The following is a 22,828-nucleotide window of genomic DNA, read 5'->3' on the forward strand; positions in this document are numbered from 1 at the left end:
GACTTTTTAGGTGCAATGGAAAGAAAATCAAAAAAATCAAACCACACATTTTTATGTGTAAATAAACTTTCTGGCTGAATCCTGTATGAAGACACAACCAGGTGAGACTGATCCGAGGATGAGGTGCTGATTGGCTCATGATCTCTTTGATGTTGATCTAGACATAAAATCCTCAAAGAAGACCAACTCTGACGGTTTCACCAGTCCTGTCCACAGAGAGTACGAAGGGTTTTACTACTTTAAAGAAACAAATACTGTTAAACGATGTGTTTTTACTCATTATACGCTATCTGTAGCTGAAGTCCACTGAATTATTGATCAAACTGCTTGATGGTATTTTCACTTATTCTAATTTGATGCTTTTGTTTGTTTACAAGATTAAGAAGTTTTGTACAGTCTAGAACGAACGTCTCACTTATTTAGAAATATCCCAAAAAAATCTGGACAGATTGAGAGTCTCATTTTCTCAACACCGTCTATTCTTCATGCAAAATTGTACCTGATATCTCTGATTGTGTATGTGTGTGTGTGTGTGTGTGTGTGTGTATATATATATATATATATATATATATATATATATATATATATATATTATTGATCGCGTATTTATTTATGTATATTTGTTTTCTTAAGTTTTTATCTTTTAATAGACTTACTTTATAATATTTAGATGTATTCGTTTAATCTAGATTTGTTTATTAAGTGCTGATATTTTTCTAGTTTTTTATCCGCATTAATATTCTAAACTTACCTGAAAGGCTAAAACAACACGGTCGCACGCATTAGACGTCATCACGTTCAGCTGACTGGGCTGCCGGAGCGGAAGTGTGTTGCATCGTGTTTTAGTCTTGTTTATGTGATTTCTGTTGCGGGTCTGTGTTTCATGTGTTCACATCCCGTGTGTCAGACGTGTGAGGGTTAATTTGCTTCTTCTCTCATCGCTTTTTGAGCCTGTAAAAGGAATCGAGGTGTGAAGTTGCGATGCTGAGCCGCCGACATGAGGCGGACAAGTTTTTCTGTCTTTGCGTTTCTGCTCAACATGATGGAAACTTCAGCAGCTTCCTATATCATCACAGCTGATGCGGGCAGACCAGTAGGAGATCTGAAACACTTCTGGAGGAGCACTGGTTTCTGGTAGGTCCAGTATGAAAAGTGTTTTTTCGTCTTTGCTCCAGCTGAACGCACGCAGTGACAAAGTTGAGACTTTAATGGAAATGAGAAATTAATGTGAGTTTATTTTCAAACCGAATCTACCAGAAAACCTCTGTGACTAATACAGGCTGTTTAAAATGTTGCCTCAGCTAAACTTCTGTAATAAAGCCAAGACATTTTAAAAATGCCCGTTTTTTAAGTTGAGATTGGCGTAGTCTCCTCAAACTGTCCAATCAGTCTGAGGTCTTACTGGGTCACACTTTGTTCAAAGTCTACAAACCGGCTGCTGCATTCATCTGTGAACCGCTGCTACATTACACAGTGAAATGTTTCCTCTTTGCATTCAGCCCCCCGCTCCCTCACACCCAGGCCCACCAGTTTGACCTGAGCATCGACCAGCAGCTGAACCTGGCCTATGTGGGCTCAGTCCCCCATGGAGGGATCCAACAGGTCCGGATTCACTGGATGTTGGAGCTGGTCACTGCACAGTAAGTCAGCGAGCATATGGAGACGTCTGCGGGCATTTTTTACTGAAATACACTGATGTGAAAGGATGAAATTAAAGGTTCATCCAGTTTGAAGATCTCATACATTAGACTGTCGGCTGCTGGTTTTGTGAGACCTCTGATCTTCTTGTAGAGATATTGGAGGACGACCTCAGTACAACTTCACCAAACTGGACCAGCTGATAGAACTCTTGTGGATCAATGGACTCAGACCAGGTACTGGACCACATAGATCACACCTGTCTTCATGTTTTCACCTGGATGGAGGCTGATCAGTGGATGAAATGTTCTGTGGTTAAACAGCAGATTGTTCCCTTGTTCTGTGCTCAGCTGTGACTCGCTGATAATAATAATAATAATACATTTTATTTGTTAAAAGCGCCTTTCAGGACACTCGAGGGCACTTTACATCACAAGAAATATCAAACAACAATATGATTAAACACAATAAAATAAAATAAACAAGTGATAAAACAAATTAGTGTAAAATCAGACTGACCAGTTGACCTCATGTAGGGTAAGCGAGTCTGAACAGGTGTGTTTTGAGTGTGGATTTAAAACGGGAAAATGAATCAATGTTTTTTAATTTCGGGTGGTAATGAGTTCCAGAGCCGGGGAGCAGAGCGGCTGAATGCTCTGCTCCCCATTGTGGTGAGACGGGCGGAGGGGACAGACAAGATGATAGTAGAGGAAGATCTGAGGGAGCGAGAGGGGGTGTGGACGTGGAGGAGAGCTTACAGGTAAGGAGGGGCGAGGTTATGAATGGCCTTGAATGTTACCAGGAGGATTTTGAAATCAATGCAAAATTTGATGGGGAGCCAGTGGAGCTGCTGAAGGACAGGAGTGATGTGGTGGATGGAAGGGGTTCTGGTGATGATGCGGGCAGCTGAATTCTTAACCAGTTGAAGTTTATGAAGTGACTTGACAGGAAGACCAAATAGAAGGGAATTACAGTAATCCAGACGAGAAGTGACAAGGCTATGGACAAGGATGGCAGTGGTATAGGGGGTGAGGGAGGGGCGAAGGCGATTAATGTTGCGTAGGTGGAAGTAAGTAGACCGGGTAACATTATTGATGTGCGATTTGAAAGACTCTGTCGAGGATGACACCCAGACTCTTAACCTGTGGGGAGGGGGAGATAGAGGAGTTGTCAATTTGAATAGAAAAGCTGAAAGTCTGTTTTGGATAGTGTTGATTTAGTGCCGATGAGGAGAACCTCAGTTTTGTCACTGCTGATGTTTGATGACACGCTGTTATAACTATGTGAAGTGTAATTAGTTTGATTTGATTAATTTTCAGGTTTTGAACTGATGGGCAGTGTCTCAAACTACTTCACTGACTTTGAGGACAAGTCACAAGTGATGGAGTGGAGGAACCTGGTTTATCTCATAGCCAGGAGGTACATCGGTGAGTGAGTGTTGTTGTCACTGTACATGTTGTCTGCAGTGTGTACCAGGTGATCGTGCTCAGCGCTGATCGCTCTGCATCCGCCGGTTCTCTTCAGCTTTGATTGATTATGAACTGACAGACAGGTTCGGCCTGGGAAGCATCTCTCAGTGGAACTTTGAAACGTGGAACGAGCCCAACAACCGAGACTTTGACAACGTCACCATGTCGATTCAAGGTAAAGCCACAAAGACTTCAGATAACCGCGAGATGTTTTTATGTCTTGTCAGTTGTTCTTGAAGTGGAACTTGTCGCCGGGTGTTTGTTCCCGTCAGTTGTTGCTGTACAGGTGTACTCTCACCTGCTGGCTGTATTGAAACCTGCATTAGGCTGGAACTGGTTTATAAGCCAGGTGCTGGGATGACTGTGAACTCTGCTGTGATGATTCCAGCGTGAGAAACTTTCCTTCAGGGTTTCTGAACTACTACGATGCCTGTTCGGAGGGTCTGCGCGCTGCCAACGGCCTCCTGAGGTTCGGGGGTCCAGGTGACTCCTGTCACTCTCCCCCACACTCACCCTACTGCTGGGCCATGCTGCAGCACTGCTACAACGGCACCAACTACTTCACCGGAGAGACGGGGGTCAGGATCGACTACATCGCCCTGCATAAGAAGGCGAGCTTCTCTCCACTCAAAGCTCCTGAACTGCAGCCACATTTGTTTGTGTGTATTTGTAACGCTGACGTGGCGTCCCTCAGGGAGGAGGCTACTCCTGGCCGATCCTCCAGCAGGAGATCCAGACGGTGGAGGAGATCCAGCAGCGTTTCCCGCAGTTCCGCAGCCTCCCGGTTGTTAACGATGAGGCGGATCCGCTGGTGGGCTGGTCCAGGCCGCAGGAGTGGAGGGCTGACGCGACCTACGCTGCCATGGTGGTGAAGGTGAGCTGAAGTCACGGTCGACTTCTGTCCGTTCATTATTGATGAGTTGATTGATTATTGAATAGGTGGCCGTCTGGAGCCGTTTTTTTATTGGCTGAAGCTACTCGCTCAGTTTAGAGCTGCATTTTGCAACAGCTGCTAACAACCATCAGGTGTTTGTCAGTTTAAATGAGACAAAAAACGATCTGACCTCTTCGACAGGTTTAATGTCGTCCTGTTCATCTTATCCCAGTTACTTCCCCCAGTTATCCCAGTGGCTCCCAGTCTTTTCTGTCATTGATTGACCAGCGTAGTGAATTTTGATCACATTATTTCCTGTGAATGTTGCATCAGAGATGAGTTTTGCTGATATTTCAGGGACTTTTTTTTTCACTTTAGTTTTTATTGAGAATTTTTCCTTTACAAAGGTGAATCAAAATAATACTAAAACAAGTAAAAAAAACACAGAAAAACACATGGGAGACACTTTCAAAGCAATATGTCCATATTCCATTTACTTTTCCTCAATCAATTTTTTTGTTTTGTCGTTGTTTAGTCATAAATTTCCATTTCTCTTTGAACTGAGCTTCCTGTAGCCTTAAACAGTGTGTCATTTTCTCCATTGTGTAGATTTCCTCTACCAGGTGAGTCCATTGTTCTTGTGTAGGGGTGTCTTCCCTTCCCCATTTCTTTGTGATAGCTTTCTTAGCTGCTATTAGTAGTATTTTTTACACAAATACAATACCGTAGAAGACATTGGAATCCTATATCCAAGTATTTTCAGCAATGCATTGTGTAACATTTTCCAGAACCATCTGATTTTATCACATTTCTAGAAAATGTGCGAGTGATCCACATTCATTATTCCACAGTCTCTCCAACAAGGCACATTTTTTTTCAACTGTTTACTCTTGACCTTGGGTGAAATAAATTTTAGGGACTTTTTACATGATTTTTATTCTGTATTGTGTATTTTTCAGTCAAACATACTCAACAGACTTTGTTTTCAACAAATTCCGTGTTTTATTCTCCTTTTTTTCAGTATATATCTTGTAAATAATCTAGACTTAAAAAAATAACAATTTAATTTACTTCTCTTCACAGAAATGAATGAGATGATGAGTTACAGGCAAACTGTATATTTCACCTCTTGACCCCCCTGTGAAGCTTTGTTGACCCCTAGTGGAGGTCAGGAACCCCAGGTTGGGAACCAGTGACCCAACCTGTGTACATACAGTTTATCAGTTTTACAGTTTTTTTGGCCATGAAGTGAATTGATTTCGAGTGCTGTGATGTAACATGTTAGCATGTTAGCATAGCACCAGTTTTATATATAACTTGTGTTTTCAAATAGAAGCAGACAGCTGTCGTTCAGAGAGTTCAGTTTGTTACTGGACTGAAATGCCCCTCAGTGTCCTCTGTCCTCCTACAGGTGATAAACCAGCACCAGGATCTGCTGCTGGCAGACCCGAACAGCACCATCAACTACACCCTGCTGAGCAACGACAACGCTTTCCTGAGCTACCACCCGCACCCCTTCACCCAGCGCACGCTGACCGCCCGCTTCCAGGTCAACAACACCCGGCCGCCTCACGTGCAGCTGATCAGGAAGCCCGTCCTCGCCGTCATGGGCCTGCTGGCTTTGCTAGGTAGGGCAGGGACCCTCCAGGTTTCATGTGGACCTCAGTGGTGTATGTGTGTCCCAGTCCGGTTTTTAAGGTTCCTCTTCTCCTGCGTGTGATTCCACTTCAGGAGAGACCCAGGTCCTGGCTCAGGTTTCGAACTCTCCAGGAACCGACAACAGCACGGTGGGAGTTCTCGCCAGCACCCACAAGCCCGACGTACCAGGCGGCGCCGACGGCTGGCAGGCGGCAGTGCTGGTCTACAACAGTGACGACAACAGCACCTCCACCGGCGTCGATGACGCCTCCATCTCACTGACGGGACTAGCTGCACAAGCGGGTACGCTGAACTCAATGCAGGTCCAGCAGGTCTTCGTCTCTGAGTGACTGGCTCACATCAGTCTGTGATCTACCTGTTTGCTGTCCAGGTCTCGTTTACGTCTCATACTACATTGACAACAATGTGACGAACCCGTACGAGTTGTGGCAGAGCATGGGCAGCCCGGACTACCCCACGGCCCAGCAGTTCAGACGCCTCCGGAGTGTGCAGGTAGACCACAGACCTGAACCGTGCTGTGCCCATTCACACGGCAATGTTTTTACTGTAAACATTCAGTATGAGACTGTTAATCAAGCTTTGAATACTTAGAAATGGATGGATGATGGATGGATGGATGGATGGATGGATGGATGGATGGATGGATGGATGGATGGATGGAGATCTTGTTGAGATCTGCTGATTGGTTTGCTCTGTTCGGGTTCTTCCTTGTCTGTAAGTGCTCTGAGCTTCTGATGGCGTCTCCTTGTATCAGGACCCTCGTGTCGACGGACCCTGGGAGGTTCCTGCAGGGGACACTCTGACTCTGAAGGTCAAGCTGTCGCTGCCCTCAGTCCTCCTGGTCCACGTCTGTGCTCAGCCCAAAGCCGTGCCGGACCAGGTCAGTCCCAGCACTGTTCTTCTTGTTTGCGTGGGCCTCACAGTCCACACTGAAGCCCCTCAGAAGAATTATTGATCTTCCACAGTCAGTCATCAGTCATGAGTCCTGTCTTGTCCCATCTGTGTACTGTATTTGTTGATCAGGTCAATGGATTACGCTTCATTAGGATCACCAAAGGCCAAGTCCTGATTGTCTGGTCGGACCACTGTGTTGGTTCCAAGTAGGTGCACGTGATGATACCTTATTTTTGCATCTGTTACTTAAAGTGAGAGCACAGATCTTATGTGGAGCTGCATGAACTGAGTGCAGCAGCACAGTAGATTTAACAGTGAAATGCAGTGATCACGTGACGCGACCACAGCAGCAGTGTCCCCGAGATCAGAGACTCGTCTCATTCACACATTTCTTTGTTCCTGCAGATGCATCAAGACATTTGAGGTGGAATTTTCCTCCGACCAGCAGCAGTTCAGCAGGATCAACGATCAGGACACCATCTTTACTTCTTATGTTTACTCACCTGGTAAGAATTCCTTTAAGGATCGTTCAGTGATGGCAGTGAGCAGCAGATCTGAATTATATCTTAGTAGTAATCCCATAAAACCGTGTTGTGTTCTGCAGTGGACCAGCAGGTCAGCGGGCTGTACAGAGTCCGAGCTGTGGACTACTGGGGACGGCCCGGGTCCTACTCGCTGGCGGAGAGATTTTCAGAGGATCACTAGACCAAAGTCACACCTGGTCGTGTTTCACACAGTGTAAATACATTTCATGGCTGAAAATCTGAAAACAGTGAACTCCTTCACACTTTTAGTTGTCAGTTTGAACTCTGAGCCTCGTCAGCCTGTAAACTCATGTTAACATGAGATTTACTGTTGTTAGTTGTTGCTACTGTGTGAAAGGAGAAGTCAGATCCATCATATCAGTCAGTCATCAGCTGATCTCACTGTTACACAAACTGTAATCTCATGGATCCATTAATCGTCTCCTGTAATGTTTTTAAATGTTCATTTTTTTACACTCAACGTGTCTCAGATCTTTCTCTCTTTCGCTCATTTTTTCAAAGAGAAGCACAGCAGCACATTTCTTTATAAAATTTATTGTCACCAACACAGAGTGATAACACAGTGCAGATGTTTCCCATCAGCGTGACAACAGTGCACAGATGTTCTCCCCACTTCTCACTGGATTTGGTTTGGAATTATATTTTCATTGTGGTGTTAATTACACTTGTTACATTAGGGCATTGAATTGGATTTATCCGATAACTCTCTCCGTTGACATCGGGACAGATCAATAACAGGATTATTGACGGGACTCTGTCTTGTCTTGTTTTTGGATGAGATGATCCGTCTGGTTTGATGAAGAGCAACTCAACAGACTCCAGCAGTTTAACAAGCTCCTGTTCAAGAAGAGAGGAGGAAGAGGACCGAGCGTCAGATAAGTTTAAACGTAGCATTAGTTCTGAATATAGAGAATAAAATGTGTTTTAAGTTAAGATCCAGAGATAAACGTGAGTCCTCAGAGTGAGTTTTTGTGATTCAGAGCAACAAATGGCTTCTTTAAAGACACTTTCTGTCTCCCTAAATTTAAATATCATGTTCTTTTAAAAAGTGCTGTAACAGGCTCTACAACACACTGAGTTCATACCAGACTGCAGCACGGGCTGGAACTCTCCGGCCATGCAGATCTCCTCCTGCTTTTGGCGGACGGCTCTCTGGATGGCGGGGGGGAGGCCACGGGGGTTGCGTGAGAAGACCAGGGCGTAGCCGTCCTCGCAGCTTCCGTCCTCCTTCAGGCTGCGGCAGGCGTAGGTGATGGCGTAGTTGTCGTAGTCGGTGTCAATGACCCAGTAGTTGTCACCTGGAGGAGCAGAGAGGAAGTTAACCTCAACTGTGTGAGCGAGACGCAGAGAGCATACGTGTGGACAGGTGAGGAGGCTCACCGCCGCTGGACAGGTAGCTGGCCAGTCCCTGGTAGTTCATGAACATCTTGCCGGGGGTGCCGGGGTCGGGCACGGAGTACTGAGCCGCCATGTCGGCGCACACGACCCAGAACCTGGAGGTCAGGTAGAGAAAAAAAAACATCTGTAAACCGGACCTGAAACCTTCAGTTATTCAAACAGTTCACATTCACACGGCTGCTACGAACACCCACCCAAAGAGAGTGACTCTGCCCCTGGAGGAGGCAACCATGGCACCGTCGTCTCCAACAGTGTATTCAGCAGAGATGTTGTCCTGCAGGAACAAACCCTCAGGATCCTTCTTCTGCAGAGCGTACCACTTCCCTGCATACTGCATACAAAGAGGAGAGTCAGGTGTGCAGTAACTCAACAACAACACGGTATCACATTGTACGCTGATGATGTTCTAGTTTACTCAGAGGATGCTGATCACTTTAACCCTGTTCAATCCATTCTCCTACTTAATAATAATAATAACAATGATGCATTTTGTTTGTAGACGTCTTGAGGACACCTTACAGGATATGGTCAAAACATTAAGACAGCAGTAATAAGTTCATATAATAACGATATAACGGTATAAAATCATCGTCAGTGCAAAAGCCAATGTGTTTGTAAGCACTGGAGTCAGAATCAGACTGAATATTCCAACCTGCTCACCAGGTGTCCTGAACGTGCGTCATAGTGTTTCTGTCAAAGCTATCAGGCTGATTCACATCACAGTAACTTCTGCTGTAACTGAACCGAATACTTGAAACTGATACTAGCTGTTGAGTTGTGTATTCGACTCTGCTGGTATCTATGAGTGTCTGTACTCACTCTTTTGGGGTCGAAGTCCTCTTTGACGGTGAAGCTGTCCACCACGCAGGAGGCCAGGCTCTGCTCCACACAGGCCAGGACCAGCAGCACCAGGGCAAAGACTTGGAAGTCCATTCTAGACAAAACACAAGTGGAGCTCCTTTAGAGCTGCGTTCCTGTTGACTTTAATTCCACTATTATAAAATCTCCTGTAATGATTAGATGCTGCAGCTGTCAGCACAGACTGACTCAAGCAGAGTGCTCTGCATTCAGCTGGACCCCCAAAACACAGCGTCTTCTTACCTGGAGTGTAGAATGAGTCTGCAGGAAGGTTTCAGTGTTGCTGCAGTGTCTGAGCTGAGGTGGAGGCGCCGGGTGAGCCTTTTATACCCGACGCACAGACGGGCTCACTGATTATTTTCACTTCTTGAGCCTAAATGCAGAGTTTAAATCTACCGCTAATCCAGTTAACAAAATCCCCGCTGTAAGCTGATGAACCCTCGCATTCAGCAGTGTGTGGGCTTTATGTAATTGTTTGCAGGGCTCTATAATGAGGTACATAATGGCAGATGCTCAAAAAGAGGTGGCCTGAGCCTCGGGTCACATGTCACACGAGTATTTCTGACACTAAGGTTTCATGAAGAGCTCCAATAGACCTGAGTGCAAATCTAAAGTTCTGTTGACACCTGCTGCAGCAGTCATCTGAGACAAAAGATGGTTTCAGTATATTTTGGGGTTTGTTTTCTCTACTTAAAGAATCCATGAATCAGACATCTTCCAGATAAAATGTCTCCTGTTCCCATAAACACACTGTAACGTTCTGTTTTTATTCTTCACCTCATTCACAAACAGCCTCAATGAGTAAGAGCAAATCAAATGATCCCTCTTTGATTAGTGTTTGGATTTCTTGTTAACGCCAGGTTCTGATTAGTGTGAGGGTGACTCGTTTTCTTCTTCATCACCGCAGACAGAACAAAGATCCACAAAGTTTAAGGATCAAAGACGAGCAAAGGAAGGAAAAAGAATTTTCACTTTTCCGAGCAGCACGAAAGAAGAAGTGGTCACAGTTGACATTATGAAATCGTCTGGCGAGCATATTGAAGTCATGTTATGTCAGCAGAGGCTCAGCTGTTCCCGGCTGCTTGGTTAAGTAATGTTCTGTCATCCAAATGCTGCCAGAGCTTCAACCTGTAATCCAGGACCGAACGTGTCATATGGGAAACAGCTGAGGTGTTACAGGAAGTTCTGCACACAGGGTGAAAAGGCCCGTTTAGAAGAGCAGAACCAGCCTGTGAAATGAAAAGCTGCGTCAGATGCATTCATATCCTCCGCTGTTATTCTCTATATATCATCAGTGTCATGTTTCCCATCACTTCTTGGAGCCACTTCTGTAGACTTTGTTTTTTTGCCTTTGTTTCTTTCAATGTTTTGAACTCCACCATGTGTTTTGTGTTGTAAGCAGATGACTAATCTCAGTCTCACCAGTCTGAGGAGGTATTTCTGTTAACTACAGTAGGTGAGAGCTAAGTAAAGACCAGTAGCATGCCACTTAAGTCCGGCCGTATTTTTAGTCGGCCTCAGCATTGTTGTTGTAATAATAACCTGTCCTGAGGATATTAGGTAAGTTCCCTGCAGCACTGTCATCTACCCAACATGTGACAAGTCAACAGAATTAACTCTGCATCTCTAATCTGAAAACAAAAGCTTTGTTTAAGTGATCCTGTTGCCCACACACAGTTAACTAACAGCAGGTGAGCTCAGGTTAAGCTGGTCTGCTCTGGACCCGTCAGGTCGCCCCCTGCTGGATGTGAGCAGGTGATACACATCCTTCCACATTTTAAAGAAGCCTGTTTCTTCTGCGTTGGGTCTCTGTAGGATCTGCAGGGGGGTGGATGTTGACAACACCTGTAAGCTGTGAGCAAGATGATCCCGAGGGTTTGTTGGCAGGTTGGATTTCGAAATTATGTTGGATGTTTCAGTCTGAACAGTCAGAAAGTAGCCGATCGCTTTGCAAACAGAACTGTATCAAACTAATCAGCTGTGGAAATCGTTCATATCCATGAGTTTGGACCTTAGAGCTGAAACGTTCAATCGATTAACTGACTGACAGTAAGAGACTGGGCAGCTATTGGATAAACAGTTTCTTCAGCATTTTGTTGTTTGTCAGACAAAATAACGTGATGACATTACCTTTAAGAAAGTCTAACGAGCATTTTTCACTATTTTCTGACATTTTACTGACCAAACAATGAATCCAGACAAGAAGCAGATTAATGGCTAATACTGTTTCAGAATCATGAAGCTGAAAAATAATTTCCACAGTAAGTCTAACAATGTCAAATGATCCGTCTGCGATTCGCATTTTTATCCTGAATAAATCTAGAAATTCAAAGTATTCTTTAACTCACTTTCCACAAAGTTACAGAAGAAACTGTTTGAGGTCTTTTCCATTAAATTAAACTTTCACTGAATTAATCAGCTTTCATTAGAATTTATTCTTGTGACGCTTCCACGCCTTCGTCTTTTAATAAGATCAGCACATTACATGTTTCTAATTCAGAGTTTTCACATGATCAAAGACAAAATAAAGTAGATCTGATTGTACATGTGATCAGGAAAGGCGTCGAATCTGAAGCCAGCCAACATGATTCTACAGCAACAGCTGAAAAACTTCATCATTTCATATGATGACTAACATGAACAAAACTCTGGATTGCAAAATAATTCATCATCATTTTAATAGAACGTCTGTCACACCTGTTCCAGGCTGAGGGAGAACACAGGAGATGTCACATGCAGGTAATCAAAGACAAAGACAGTGATCATGTATGTTTGGATTTATGGAACTGCTTCATTACAAATTTAATAACTTATGATGCAACAACAGTGCTGAGTTAAGAGTCTTATTTCATATTGCGTAACTAACTTAAAATCGCTGTGTGGTCCAGAGAGGAAACAGTGAACACGTCCACGACATGGGAGTGTCTGACTGGTTGTGACCCGACTTTGCCGTCGTTACTCCGGAAGAGGAGGAGAGGTTGGAAATTGCACATGGAAATCCTCACAGAGCATGCCAGCTCTACTTCAGAATGGTATCGTCATTTGCTGTAAGGAAATAATTACATAGAATTATAAATAGAGGAATAACACACTTTGCATTAGCTATGCTTCCACTTCTTGTGCAGTTTAAAGAGCAATGTAACACTGACTGTATTATATTGCTGTTGCATGTAGATGTAATGTATGATGTGCAGACTGGAGGCTTAATATATGACGCATATACCTTCGGCTAGCTGCTTGGCAATGCGCTCCTGCTCCTCGCGAACCTTTTTCTCCTCCTCCTCAATCCTTCGCTCCTCGGCCGCGATAGGCTTCAGGTGATCTGAGCAAATGAAGGTGTTCATCACCAAAAAAGAAACAATTAATAATGGAAAAAATGCCTCCAAATACTGAGGTGCAGCAAGCATACATACACCTTTTTTTTTAGCATACATACACCTGACCTCACGAATGAGCCTAATTTGCTAACAAGTGTCACATCCTCCTTAAATAAGACGCAGGGACTGAATGGAGATCTGTCACCCCCTTGCACGTTTATGACCTTTAATACACTCACTGGCCTCTGTAATATCATTTGTCAAGTCAAAGCAACTACATGGAACTTTCCTTTATTTTGGCGACCCCTGTGGAGAAAAGTGGTAGTGTTTCCCATGAGCACCACCACCTCATGTACAGATCTTGTTCTGGCTAGCAAGTGCATTTATTTTGGAAGCGAGTGAAAGGAAGAAACAGCTTATTTTTAAAACTATTTTCCATTTTTAACAGCTGTTTGCAGGACGCACAGCAATGAGGTAACCACGGTTACATGTAAGCCTACAACTAACAGATTCAGTTACTCAGTAATAGTAATTGTGTTCAGAGAGCTAAAGTTACCCAGATTACAAATCTGTCTAGAAGGAAGAGGACAATTCAGGACCTTTTAAATGTTTTTTCTTCTTTGGTCAATTCTTTTCTTTTTCTCTTTGCTGATCCTGCCCCAGTATCATCCACAACCACTAAATTTAAGTCAAAAACAAAACTGCCTCCTCCTGCTTCCTTACAGTGCATCTCTTCACAGTGCTTCACTTTTTTTCACACATTTGGTTATGTTACAGCCTTATTCTGAAGTGGAATAAATTCATTTTTCTCTCAAAATTCTACACACAACACCCCATTATGGATCAGGATTTAAGCATACTGTTTAGAGTGTAAAGCTCAAGCAGTGTAAATTACTGTTAGCTTCAGTTTAACAGTGGGTTTATCTCAGTGCTCTGGTCCAGTAAACTGCATGATGACCAACTCACCATATCTCCTTTTGCCATAGATGATTCCAGCAATCAAAGCTGAATATCTTGCTGTCTGTAAAGGAGACAATGATGCAGGTTAACGGCAGTTCTGTCCCATCAAAGTCTACACAGATTCTCTGTCATACAGGTGACAGCCAGGATGTGTGAAGGGTGGAGGCAAAGATGACTGGACTCACTCAGAGGCGTCATCAGCTCTACATCAACAGTGATGACTAGCAGGCTTTTAGATTAAGAAGTTGCGGACATCCATTCTCAGTGTTGCTACACCCACTCTACTCTGTGTAGTGCTGCAAGGATTTAATGAGCTCTTCATCATGTGCACAAGCTACAAATATACCAGAGCTGATAAGACATGTTTCCGGAGCGGGTAAGAAAAACTCTCAAAACCAGAATCCATCAGTTTCATTAAAATCTCTAATTTTACAGCGTGGCCATCTGCTGTTTGCAGCCTGACGACACCAAGTCAAATGGATTAATTCTAACACGAGTCACTGCTGAGTTTAATACTTAAACGTCGGTAAAATTTTACTGAGATAAAAGGACGCGATATTTATAAAATGTCTTCTACTGGATTAATGTCCATTGTATCCACGGACACTTCTCTATTTATAACAACCCGTTACCGCTACGACGTTTGAATGGCGACAGCTTCTAAGAGCGACTGTTAGCTGTTAGCAAAGTCAAAGGTAATATTCCATCAATGCACATTTAACTACACAATCACGTTCAACTGATGCATTGTTGCGACGCAACGCAACACAATTACAGTTATCGTCCCTAATTTAACCTCGGGTTGACTACAAGCTAACGTTACAACTAGCTGTTAGCGACTTAGCTTGCGTCATAGCTAACCGTTAGCAGGATACCGTGCTCTGTGTAGCTAACAAACTGAAATAGATTACAAGGGTAATTTTCGCGTAAAACACGAGTAACCTCTTTCAACAATCTGAATTGCAACACAAACCTTAATCAAAGGCGACACTGCAACTGGAGGAGCCATAGTTATCCAGCAGGCTAACAGCTAACGTTAGCAGCAGAGGTCACTTTTCAACCGCCGAGGACTGTGGGAGAAGATTCTTCTTCGCTGACGCTTTTCTGCAGCCGATGCTCTCATTGATGATTTACCGCCACCTTCTGGACTGATTGTCTCTTTCAGTGGTCATTTGTAGGTTGTCTATTAATCGTAGACAGATATTAGTTAATAATGTAAAATAATGAGCTTCCCATATCTAATTATATATTCCAAATAATATATAACAAATAATATTGATAATATATACTGTATATATATAGACACTGTAGTGTTGTTGTGTTGTTGATCCGTATTGAATTAGATTGACAGTGGTTTTAGTTGTATGACTGCTGCTGTGTTGCTGTTTTTATGCATCTGTGTCTTAGTGCTCATCTTGACATTCATTTGAATTATTGAAGGCAGCATCATATCTGTTTAAATCACCAGCAGGTAGAACATGCAGAATACATTAGTGATATGTTGGGATTGTTTTTCTATTATATTATAAAGATCACTAATTAGTGGAATAAAATGTTTTTACACACAAAGAAGTTTATTTTGCAATAGCAAAGTTCATCCAGAAGAGGTCTGTAGAGATGCAAGCAGGTGAACAGGCATGTGACACTTGTGACAGGTGTGGTATTCAGTCAATGACATCAGTTTAATGAGCAGCACAGTGTTTATTCAAAGCAGAGTATCAGACTGCATCATGTGACTTTGTTGTAACTACTGAACTTTACAAACACACAAAAAGCAGGTTGAGTGCACTTTGCGAGGCCTTGCAGAAAACACTGCAAAAGTTACAAAGAAACTAGCATTAGTTGCTCAGATGTGCTGATTCCTGGTGAGGCTGTCTAAGATGAAGATAAACAAAAAGACTGATTCCCTGAGAGCTGCTGTGATCATAATGAAAGCTTTTTCATTCCACCCAAACACATGAATGTTGACAAAATCAATATCAGTGTTTTCACTGTGGGAATCTGATTCAGGAGAAATGCCTTCAAAACTCATTCAGCTAAAATACATTTTATTACATTTGTTACATTTTCATACATTTAAATGTGATGTTAAGGTACAAAAAACATCTTCCTGCTTTTGATGACAGCATCAGACATTAGGAATATTTTTTATGTACTTGTTCCAACTTCACTGAAGCCACGTGATGCCTTTTTTGAGAGAAATATTCAAACTGACGATGCCATATTTGTGCAGCTGCACCATTACATCAAACTGAAATATTATCCATATTTCCCTCAGATTCTTATTTGATACAGCATATTTGTAAATCTGAATGCTTGTCATTTGAATGTGAGTTTTTCTCTATGATAAAATAGAGATATGATATGTTTTAAATATATGTGGAGATTTCTTTCACTCTTTGCAAAGATTTGGTTACCTGTAAACAAAACCAAATATTTAAATTTATCCCCCCCATTGTAAGGAATTGTACATTGTACTACAAACTGGTTTGCTGGTTTGGAGAGGGTGTAGATCGCCATGTGATCCCTCACCGGCTTCCCAACAACAAAAGCTGCCAATTTACTGGAACTGCACAGTCGGATGTTTCACTACTGCAGATCAAACCCTCGTCTTTTGTCCCCTTTCCATCCATTCGTCCCATCACAGAGCATTTTTTGGACAGTTTTACAATCAAGCAGATTATTTCATGATAAAAAGTCGCAGCAGAAATCAATGTGCTTCACAGTGTTGGTTTCCAAAGCAGTGGTTGAGCCTTTTTATGGTCCTGTTGGCAAATCTCACCTTTCCTCGCTTCTTCAGGGAGGCTGTGTACTGATTGGACTTGAGCTTAGAGTAATAGTCCGAGAACTTGTTGAAGAGGATGGATATCGGCAGACCGTTGAGGATGATTCCAAAGGCGATGCAGATGAACGCGAACAGACGACCCAGGACGGTCTCTGGGTAGACGTCTCCGTAGCCCACAGTGGAGATGCTGACCTGCAGGAGAGTGAGGAGACGTTCAGCAGACTGGCTCAGTCCTGTTAACAGACCCTGCATTCACCCATGTGCTCATTTATACTGTATGTGCATATGAGCAGCAACAGAGGGGGGCTGGATTAAAGCTGGAAACACATGGCGGTAGTTCAGATCTACAGGAGTAACCCCAAAAATTCTATTCTTCGGCCAGTGACATAGTAAGAATACAAACAGTCTGACCCGGAGGTTGCTCCTCCAGTGAATCTATGAACACAGCAGGAGTCTGCAGCAGTAAACACTCACAGTTTCCTTCAATATAACCAGCACTATGATTACAAGGATTATCGTTTTCTTCCCCTGGATTATAAGTAAGATTCTACCATTCGGCCAAAGAGGGAGGGGAACGATCTGCTAACGGGTTTACTGATGACATCAGATTCAGTAAATCAAAGCTTCTGTGCACAGTTGAACTCAAATAAAGATGTCCGGACATTAACCAGGTTTCTCCACCCTGTAAAGCTGACCAGGTGCCGTGAAGACATCAGTAATAAACTGCATAAATATGCATCTTCCCATTGATCACACTGGTCACACTTGGCAAAGCATGAGCCGACACTTCCTGCAGGAGAGCCGACCTGGTTGTGCTTTGTAAGCCAGGCAGTGCTGGAGAGTAATCTAATAACATTACACAGCTAACAGGCCGAGCTTTGACTGTGTCAGTGTTAAAGTCCCTCAGTGACTGGGCTCTTCATTTTACTCATAGAACGAGGTTACTAAAGTTTGTTACTCAGGGAAGTGATTTATTTAGATTCCTCATTTTAAGATTTGTGTGCAGGGCAGTAGCACAAAATTCTGGACCCTGTACTTGATCTCTGGGGCCTTCCCAGCATCCACAGCTATTCTAGTGGACCCTCTTCACGTGAGGACCCTCTATACTCTGCCCCCTTTTCCCCTGCTCGCGTGTACTCTCCACATTCCCTGTACTTCTCTAAGGTCGCTGTGAATCTTCCACCCGTGTTGCACGAAGATGTACTTACAGCAGCCCACCACCATGCGTGAGGAATGCTGGTGAAGTTCGTTTGCGGCATGTCGTGCTCCACTGTGTAAACCATGGCAGAGAAGCTGAAGATGCCCATGGCGATAAAGAGGAAGAGGCAGCCCACTTGCTGGTAGCACTGACGCAGGGTGAAGCCGAATGCCCGCAGACCTGTGGAGTGTCGCGCCAGCTTCAAGATACGAAAGATTCGCATCAGTCTCATGATGCGCAGCACCTGGCCCAGCTTTCCCACCTGACCCACCGCCTGCATGTCAGCCTCGTGCTTCATGTAGTTTTCCTCATTGTCAAAGAACTCTAGGATGGCCTGCAGGTACTGAGGCAGGATGGCGATCAGGTCCACGGTGTTGAGCACACTCCTGCTGAAGGATCTGAGGTCCGGAGTGGACACCAGACGGAGCAGGTACTCCATGGTGAAGAAGGCGATGCACATGGACTCCACATATTCCCAGTACGTCTTACCACTGAGCTGACCTGTGGCAGTTCTGTATTGCATCTCCTCCACTGTGTTGAGAGTCATGGCCACCAGGGAGATCAGTACGAACAGACTGGAGGCCACCGCCATCATCTTGGCCTTGACAGATGAGAACGGCTTCTCCATCAAGTTCCAGATAGCTCGGCGCCTCTGGCCCATGAACATGTCGTGAAAGAGCTCCTCGTTCTCCTCGATCTCCACCTCTGCCTCCAGCTCCCTCTGGATCTTCAGCTGCTCGTTCAGCTCATCCTGCCGCTCCTCGAAGGAGATGCGGCAGCAGCGGTGGGTGTTCTTTATCCTCACACCCCAGTAGTTGATCTCCTCCAGGAAGTTGCGGGGACACAGCTCGTCCTTGATCCACAGCACGCCGGTCCTGTAGAAGTTGAAGATGCTGTGGAAGACATCTGGGTCCCTGTCAAAGAAGTACTCATTGTTGGTCACAGTGTAGTCATCGCACAGGTCCAGCTTCATGTTGTGGTCCGTGTAGGTGGCCAGTCGTCCTATTCTGGTTTTGGGATACTTGGCAGCCATCTTATAGGCTATCTGGTAGGGCTTCCCCCCTACGTTGATGTTGATCATGTAGTTCTTCTTGGAGGGTGAAATCTGCTTGGAGAAGCTGTGTGGAACACTGTCATCCTCTTCATCCTCGTACTCGGCGTATATGTCGTAGATGTCCCTGCTCAGCTCCTGCATGGAGTTCCATGTCTTCACGCAGCTCTCTTTGGCCAGCGGATAAGCAATCTCTGAGGGTCTTCGATTGATGTCTGAATCGGCCACTTTGTAGTTGGGGAAGAGACTCTGTCTCCTGTTCCACAAGTTGACCACCTTCCTGGAGCTCCCCATGTCGATCCCCCCAGACTACACAGCAGACAGAGCGCTCAGACCAGCCGGCATTACCGCTGTCTAATACCCCCTTTACCTAAGCATGGAGGACATGAGCAGGATGCCTCATGGCCCCATTAATGTTGCTGACTGAGAGGATCCGTGTGCTTACAGGACATCTAAATACTATTATCCCCTGCTGAGCTGCCTGGCTGACATGACGTTGGCTGTGTGGTACATCTCAACAGATGCCCATCATGAATTCACCCTGTTTTAATTCATAAATATTTTATTTATATTATATTATTCATATGAGCCTCTGGTGCTTGCAGCTGATTTGGGTGATTTAAAGCCAAAATAGACAGAAATCACCGTTGTTTTCCTCACATTTATTCATAATGCATCAGCACTGTGCTGTGCATTAATCTTTATGCAATCCCTACAGATTACTCAAGGAAGTCATACTGGAGAGCAATGATTGGAAAATACCATTGTTTGGCTTGTCTGAGGAAGACTAAAACACTTTATCATCATTACCATTTCTTAACAAAATACGTTGCAAATGTTTATTTCTGGTTAGGTTTTGGTTTTTTAAATGTACAATAAATTGTTTGTGTTGGTTATTATTGTGCAATGCTTCAAGATTCCTGTACTGAAGGGGAACAAAGGAAGCCTGGTGGATACATAGAAGAGGATAAAGGCTTTAAGCCTTAGCCTACTTCCTGATTGGGAGGGGGTGCACGAGGCTTCAGAACCTGAAGTGCATCAAGGCCCCAGAGTCCAGGAAATAACTGATGGCTTTTTACTTGATATGTCAAAAAGGTTGTGACATTATCTTAACTAACAGACAGTAGAGATTTAACCAGGTCGGATTTCTACCCAAAAGAAGCATTGAACATAACTTTGATTGTCAACCGAATCCTCTTATTGGATATCAGGTTATTGTCCAGCTGACCAGAGATGGCGTTCTGCAATGCCACTGAGCAATGACATCATGAATACAAAAAAACAAAACAGTTCACTGACCCTTATTTACCCTGCTGGTGCCAACCACTGCTGACCAGTTAAAACAATTAAGGATTTAATCTGTTAGAGCAGTGACATTTAAAGAGAGCTACCAGACTTAAGCTAGTCTTGTTAGTGTAGTGTGTCAAAAGAACAAGAGATAAACGGATTTGTCATGAAAGCCACACAGTCACACTGGAAAGATTTTATATGATACAGAGTTTGTTTAACGTCATGGAAAATAATCACAAGAAAAGAAAAGTTTACAATCCAGATTCAGTGTAAAATATAAATAAAACAGGATGTGATCACCTGGTGATCCTTTCTGACTCACCTGAAAACAGCACAAAGTCAATATATTTAATGTTTGAGCTCATCAGCTTCATTGATTTTTGTAAATATCTGCTTATTCTGAATCTGAGGCAGCAACATGTTTCAAGCACATGGGGACAGGAGCAACTAAAGACTGGGAAAGATGTGGAACGCTCCAAAAACACCTGTTTGGATCATTCCACAGGTAAACAGGTTGACTGGTGACAGGTGATAGTATCATGATTGAAAGGCTCAGTGGTTCACAGCGAGGATGGAGTGAGGTTCAACACTTTGCCAACATGTGATTGGATAAAGAGATTAATACCTGGACTCAGGAACACTTCAGGAAACTGTTGTCAGGAAACACAGTTTAATTTGAAATGACTGATTCTGGTTTATTAATGTTTCATTGATAAAGTCCAGACTTTATCACAATTGAATTTAAATTTAAATTCATTAACAATAAAGCTCATCTTTACTCAGTTCAGTGATCTCAAACATTTTCTGTTAGTCTCACCTGGTCTGGTATGACCAGCAGCTCATGGTGGCTAATGTTAGCTGACGTAGCTGATCGTATGAAATAAAATGGAGGGATAGCAGACTGATGGGCAGCAGATTACAGTACATGACGGCAGCAGTTCATATAAGTCTGACTCCAGTTGTTATTATGCTTTAGAAATATGTACATTTATATATCACCATTCTTTCCTGATTAATCGAGAAACAGTGCAGGAAGCTGGACTGTCAAACAAAGCATTGATGGAAATCTACATTTCCATCTTCACTGGGATTAATACGAGCTGCTCCCAGCGTCTACGGTTTCCTGTCAGTCACTATCGTCCGCAAGATTTACGGATCAAATTTGCCAAAGTCCCTTCAAAGCTGCTTAGTAAACAATGTAGGTTATAATCCCTCGTGTAGGTTTATAAACCCTCCTGTCACATACATTCTTTACACCTACATGCTGATACTTACAGCTGGGGAATCCAAACACATGCTGTTCGCTTCCTGACCTTTGCTGATGTGACAACACACAAACTGCTCAAAATGAGGAGATGCTGACGTTCTCCTGAGTCCACAACAGTTCACACTATGTGGCTCTAAACCACAAAGGCTCACAGCTGTTCAATGTTACCACAGACAGGTACAACCAGGTGTTACATGGAAAATCTGAACATTGCTCCACCACTTCAGCTGGTCATAATTGAAAACAGAGGCTTCTTTTAGAGCTTTCAGTCAGTTTAAACCACCATTTTGCACAATTTACCTTCAGGTGAAAATGCTCCTGTGTCAGTCAATCATTCCTATAGAATACAGCACAAAATTAGAAGTGATGGACACACTCATATTAGATAAGATAAAGCAAGGACAGAGTTTATTTATTTTTTATTAACACGTTAATATTATTACGTGTTGATAATAGACCCCGGCTCTGTTGTCTGAATGCCACTGATGACACATGAATAATATTAATAATAAACGTTATTTGTATAGCACCTTTCATACAAGGATTGCAGCTCAAAGTGCATTGCAGCAAAGAAATCACCTGCACCATCAGGCTTCTGGTCGCATTCATTTGCACCCCTGCAGTATTAATTCACCTGTAGTTCAGGAGCTGTTAGCTCAGTTTGTGTCATTATGAAAAAGATTCACCTGACAAATATGACAATTATTCAGATGAAATACATTTAAATATCTGAATACTGGCTGAACTGTTCACAGATACTTTTTCATGTCTAAAAGCCTCAAATTGTCACATTTGCGTTTCATATAAAAAAATCCAGTTAACTGGTGTAGAGTGTAGTGCCTGCTCTCTCCAGCAGGTGGTGGTATCACAGTCACACATACTGTTGAGCTTGGACAAACTCACTTTCCTCCACCCTGAAGCTCAGCAGTTGATTAGTGTTAAGAACATGACTCAGGTGAGCTGCTTCCAGGTGTTAAACTACAGTTAGCAGCCTCAATGCGTATCACTATACGTCATGTTTATATGCTGCAACAACCTGCTCACAGAGTGTAAAATACAGCATCATGTCTAGTCCACATCACTGCTGAAGGTTTTTAGTGTCACTCTCAGTTTGTCTCACCATGTTCACTTTGCTTTGGATTAAACTGAAAAACTACACAGCGAACAGCAGGTGGAAGAGCCGTGAGGTGTAAATAAAGAAATGAATCATGGCTGAATTTTTCTATTTTGATTTTTGACAGCCAGAGGCTCCACTGGCACAGGAGTACAAACCACTTTCACATGTTTGTGTCAGGTTTACAATAGAGTAGACTGTCAATGAAACTCAGTCTGACCAAGGAAAGAATATATTACACTTGCTTGACCTCACATTTGTTTCACAGTGATGGTTGTCATGGTTAAGTATAGACTTTAACAGTGACAGTATAATTATATTAAATTAATAAATACATAAATTTTTAAAAAGCCTTAAGAAATATATTAATTTTAATCACGTTTAAATTATACTTTAATAAACTCAAAGCAAAAGCAATAAACAGACTAAATAATACATTTTAATGTGTTCTGATTTTAAATGATGACGTATCCTAATAATAATAATAATTGATCTCAGTATTAATTTGTTT

The 22,828-nt window shown here is 43.1% G+C and overlaps 4 protein-coding genes across 5 annotated transcripts; 1 reads left to right on the top strand and 3 right to left on the bottom strand.

Moving 5' to 3' along the window:
• Window positions 1-814: 814 nt before the first annotated feature.
• On the top strand, window positions 815-11,808 carry idua (alpha-L-iduronidase). Of its 2 annotated transcripts, XM_041936533.1 has the most exons (14): window positions 815-1,134; window positions 1,500-1,640; window positions 1,792-1,874; window positions 2,958-3,065; window positions 3,187-3,282; window positions 3,516-3,718; window positions 3,802-3,981; window positions 5,393-5,609; window positions 5,713-5,922; window positions 6,011-6,132; window positions 6,395-6,520; window positions 6,664-6,740; window positions 6,940-7,040; window positions 7,139-11,808. In XM_041936533.1, exons 1-14 carry the CDS (start codon window positions 998-1,000, stop codon window positions 7,237-7,239), a joined length of 1,902 nt encoding a protein of 633 aa, XP_041792467.1. In that variant the 5' UTR covers window positions 815-997; the 3' UTR covers window positions 7,240-11,808. The 2 variants fall into 2 exon arrangements, with proteins under 2 accessions (XP_041792467.1, XP_041792468.1); XM_041936534.1 differs by lacking the exons at window positions 815-1,134; window positions 1,500-1,640; window positions 1,792-1,874 and adding an exon at window positions 1,919-2,398.
• Window positions 7,604-9,678, bottom strand: LOC121606303 (purpurin-like). The gene is made up of 6 exons (XM_041936535.1): window positions 9,579-9,678; window positions 9,297-9,411; window positions 8,672-8,808; window positions 8,460-8,572; window positions 8,165-8,377; window positions 7,604-7,916 (listed from the first exon to the last, which is right to left on the bottom strand). Exons 2-6 carry the CDS (start codon window positions 9,408-9,410, stop codon window positions 7,906-7,908), a joined length of 588 nt encoding a protein of 195 aa, XP_041792469.1. The 5' UTR covers window position 9,411; window positions 9,579-9,678; the 3' UTR covers window positions 7,604-7,905.
• On the bottom strand, window positions 11,747-14,698 carry atp5meb (ATP synthase membrane subunit eb). Its single transcript, XM_041936536.1, has 4 exons — window positions 14,586-14,698; window positions 13,619-13,673; window positions 12,559-12,657; window positions 11,747-12,380 (listed from the first exon to the last, which is right to left on the bottom strand). Exons 1-4 carry the CDS (start codon window positions 14,619-14,621, stop codon window positions 12,355-12,357), a joined length of 216 nt encoding a protein of 71 aa, XP_041792470.1. The 5' UTR covers window positions 14,622-14,698; the 3' UTR covers window positions 11,747-12,354.
• Window positions 14,699-15,272: 574 nt separating this feature from the next.
• Window positions 15,273-19,004, bottom strand: LOC121606948 (potassium voltage-gated channel subfamily V member 2-like). Its single transcript, XM_041937576.1, has 2 exons — window positions 17,606-19,004; window positions 15,273-16,589 (listed from the first exon to the last, which is right to left on the bottom strand). Exons 1-2 carry the CDS (start codon window positions 18,938-18,940, stop codon window positions 16,323-16,325), a joined length of 1,602 nt encoding a protein of 533 aa, XP_041793510.1. The 5' UTR covers window positions 18,941-19,004; the 3' UTR covers window positions 15,273-16,322.
• Between the last annotated feature and the right edge of the window lie 3,824 nt (window positions 19,005-22,828).

This window comes from Chelmon rostratus, chromosome 5 (genome assembly GCF_017976325.1).
Source record: "Chelmon rostratus isolate fCheRos1 chromosome 5, fCheRos1.pri, whole genome shotgun sequence".
Taxonomy (NCBI): domain Eukaryota; kingdom Metazoa; phylum Chordata; class Actinopteri; order Chaetodontiformes; family Chaetodontidae; genus Chelmon; species Chelmon rostratus.

Excerpts from the sequence above, each read along its gene's own strand:
- idua (XM_041936533.1), top strand. The coding sequence starts at position 998 with ATGAGGCGGACAAGTTTTTCTGTCTTTGCGTTTCTGCTCAACATGATG. Across the intron at positions 1,135-1,499 it reads TGGAGGAGCACTGGTTTCTG|CCCCCCGCTCCCTCACACCC; the intron begins GTAGGTCCAGTA and ends CTTTGCATTCAG. Across the intron at positions 6,133-6,394 it reads GACGCCTCCGGAGTGTGCAG|GACCCTCGTGTCGACGGACC; the intron begins GTAGACCACAGA and ends TCCTTGTATCAG.
- LOC121606303 (XM_041936535.1), bottom strand. The coding sequence starts at position 9,410 with ATGGACTTCCAAGTCTTTGCCCTGGTGCTGCTGGTCCTGGCCTGTGTG. Across the intron at positions 8,809-9,296 it reads AGGACTTCGACCCCAAAAGA|TATGCAGGGAAGTGGTACGC; the intron begins GTGAGTACAGAC and ends CTTTGTATGCAG. Across the intron at positions 8,573-8,671 it reads GGCAGAGTCACTCTCTTTGG|GTTCTGGGTCGTGTGCGCCG; the intron begins GTGGGTGTTCGT and ends CCTGACCTCCAG.
- atp5meb (XM_041936536.1), bottom strand. The coding sequence starts at position 14,621 with ATGGCTCCTCCAGTTGCAGTGTCGCCTTTGATTAAG. Across the intron at positions 13,674-14,585 it reads CAGTGTCGCCTTTGATTAAG|ACAGCAAGATATTCAGCTTT; the intron begins GTTTGTGTTGCA and ends TCTCCTTTACAG. Across the intron at positions 12,658-13,618 it reads CTATGGCAAAAGGAGATATG|ATCACCTGAAGCCTATCGCG; the intron begins GTGAGTTGGTCA and ends TCATTTGCTCAG.
- LOC121606948 (XM_041937576.1), bottom strand. The coding sequence starts at position 18,940 with ATGGGGAGCTCCAGGAAGGTGGTCAACTTGTGGAACAGGAGACAGAGT. Across the intron at positions 16,590-17,605 it reads ACGCATGGTGGTGGGCTGCT|GTCAGCATCTCCACTGTGGG; the intron begins GTAAGTACATCT and ends ACTCTCCTGCAG.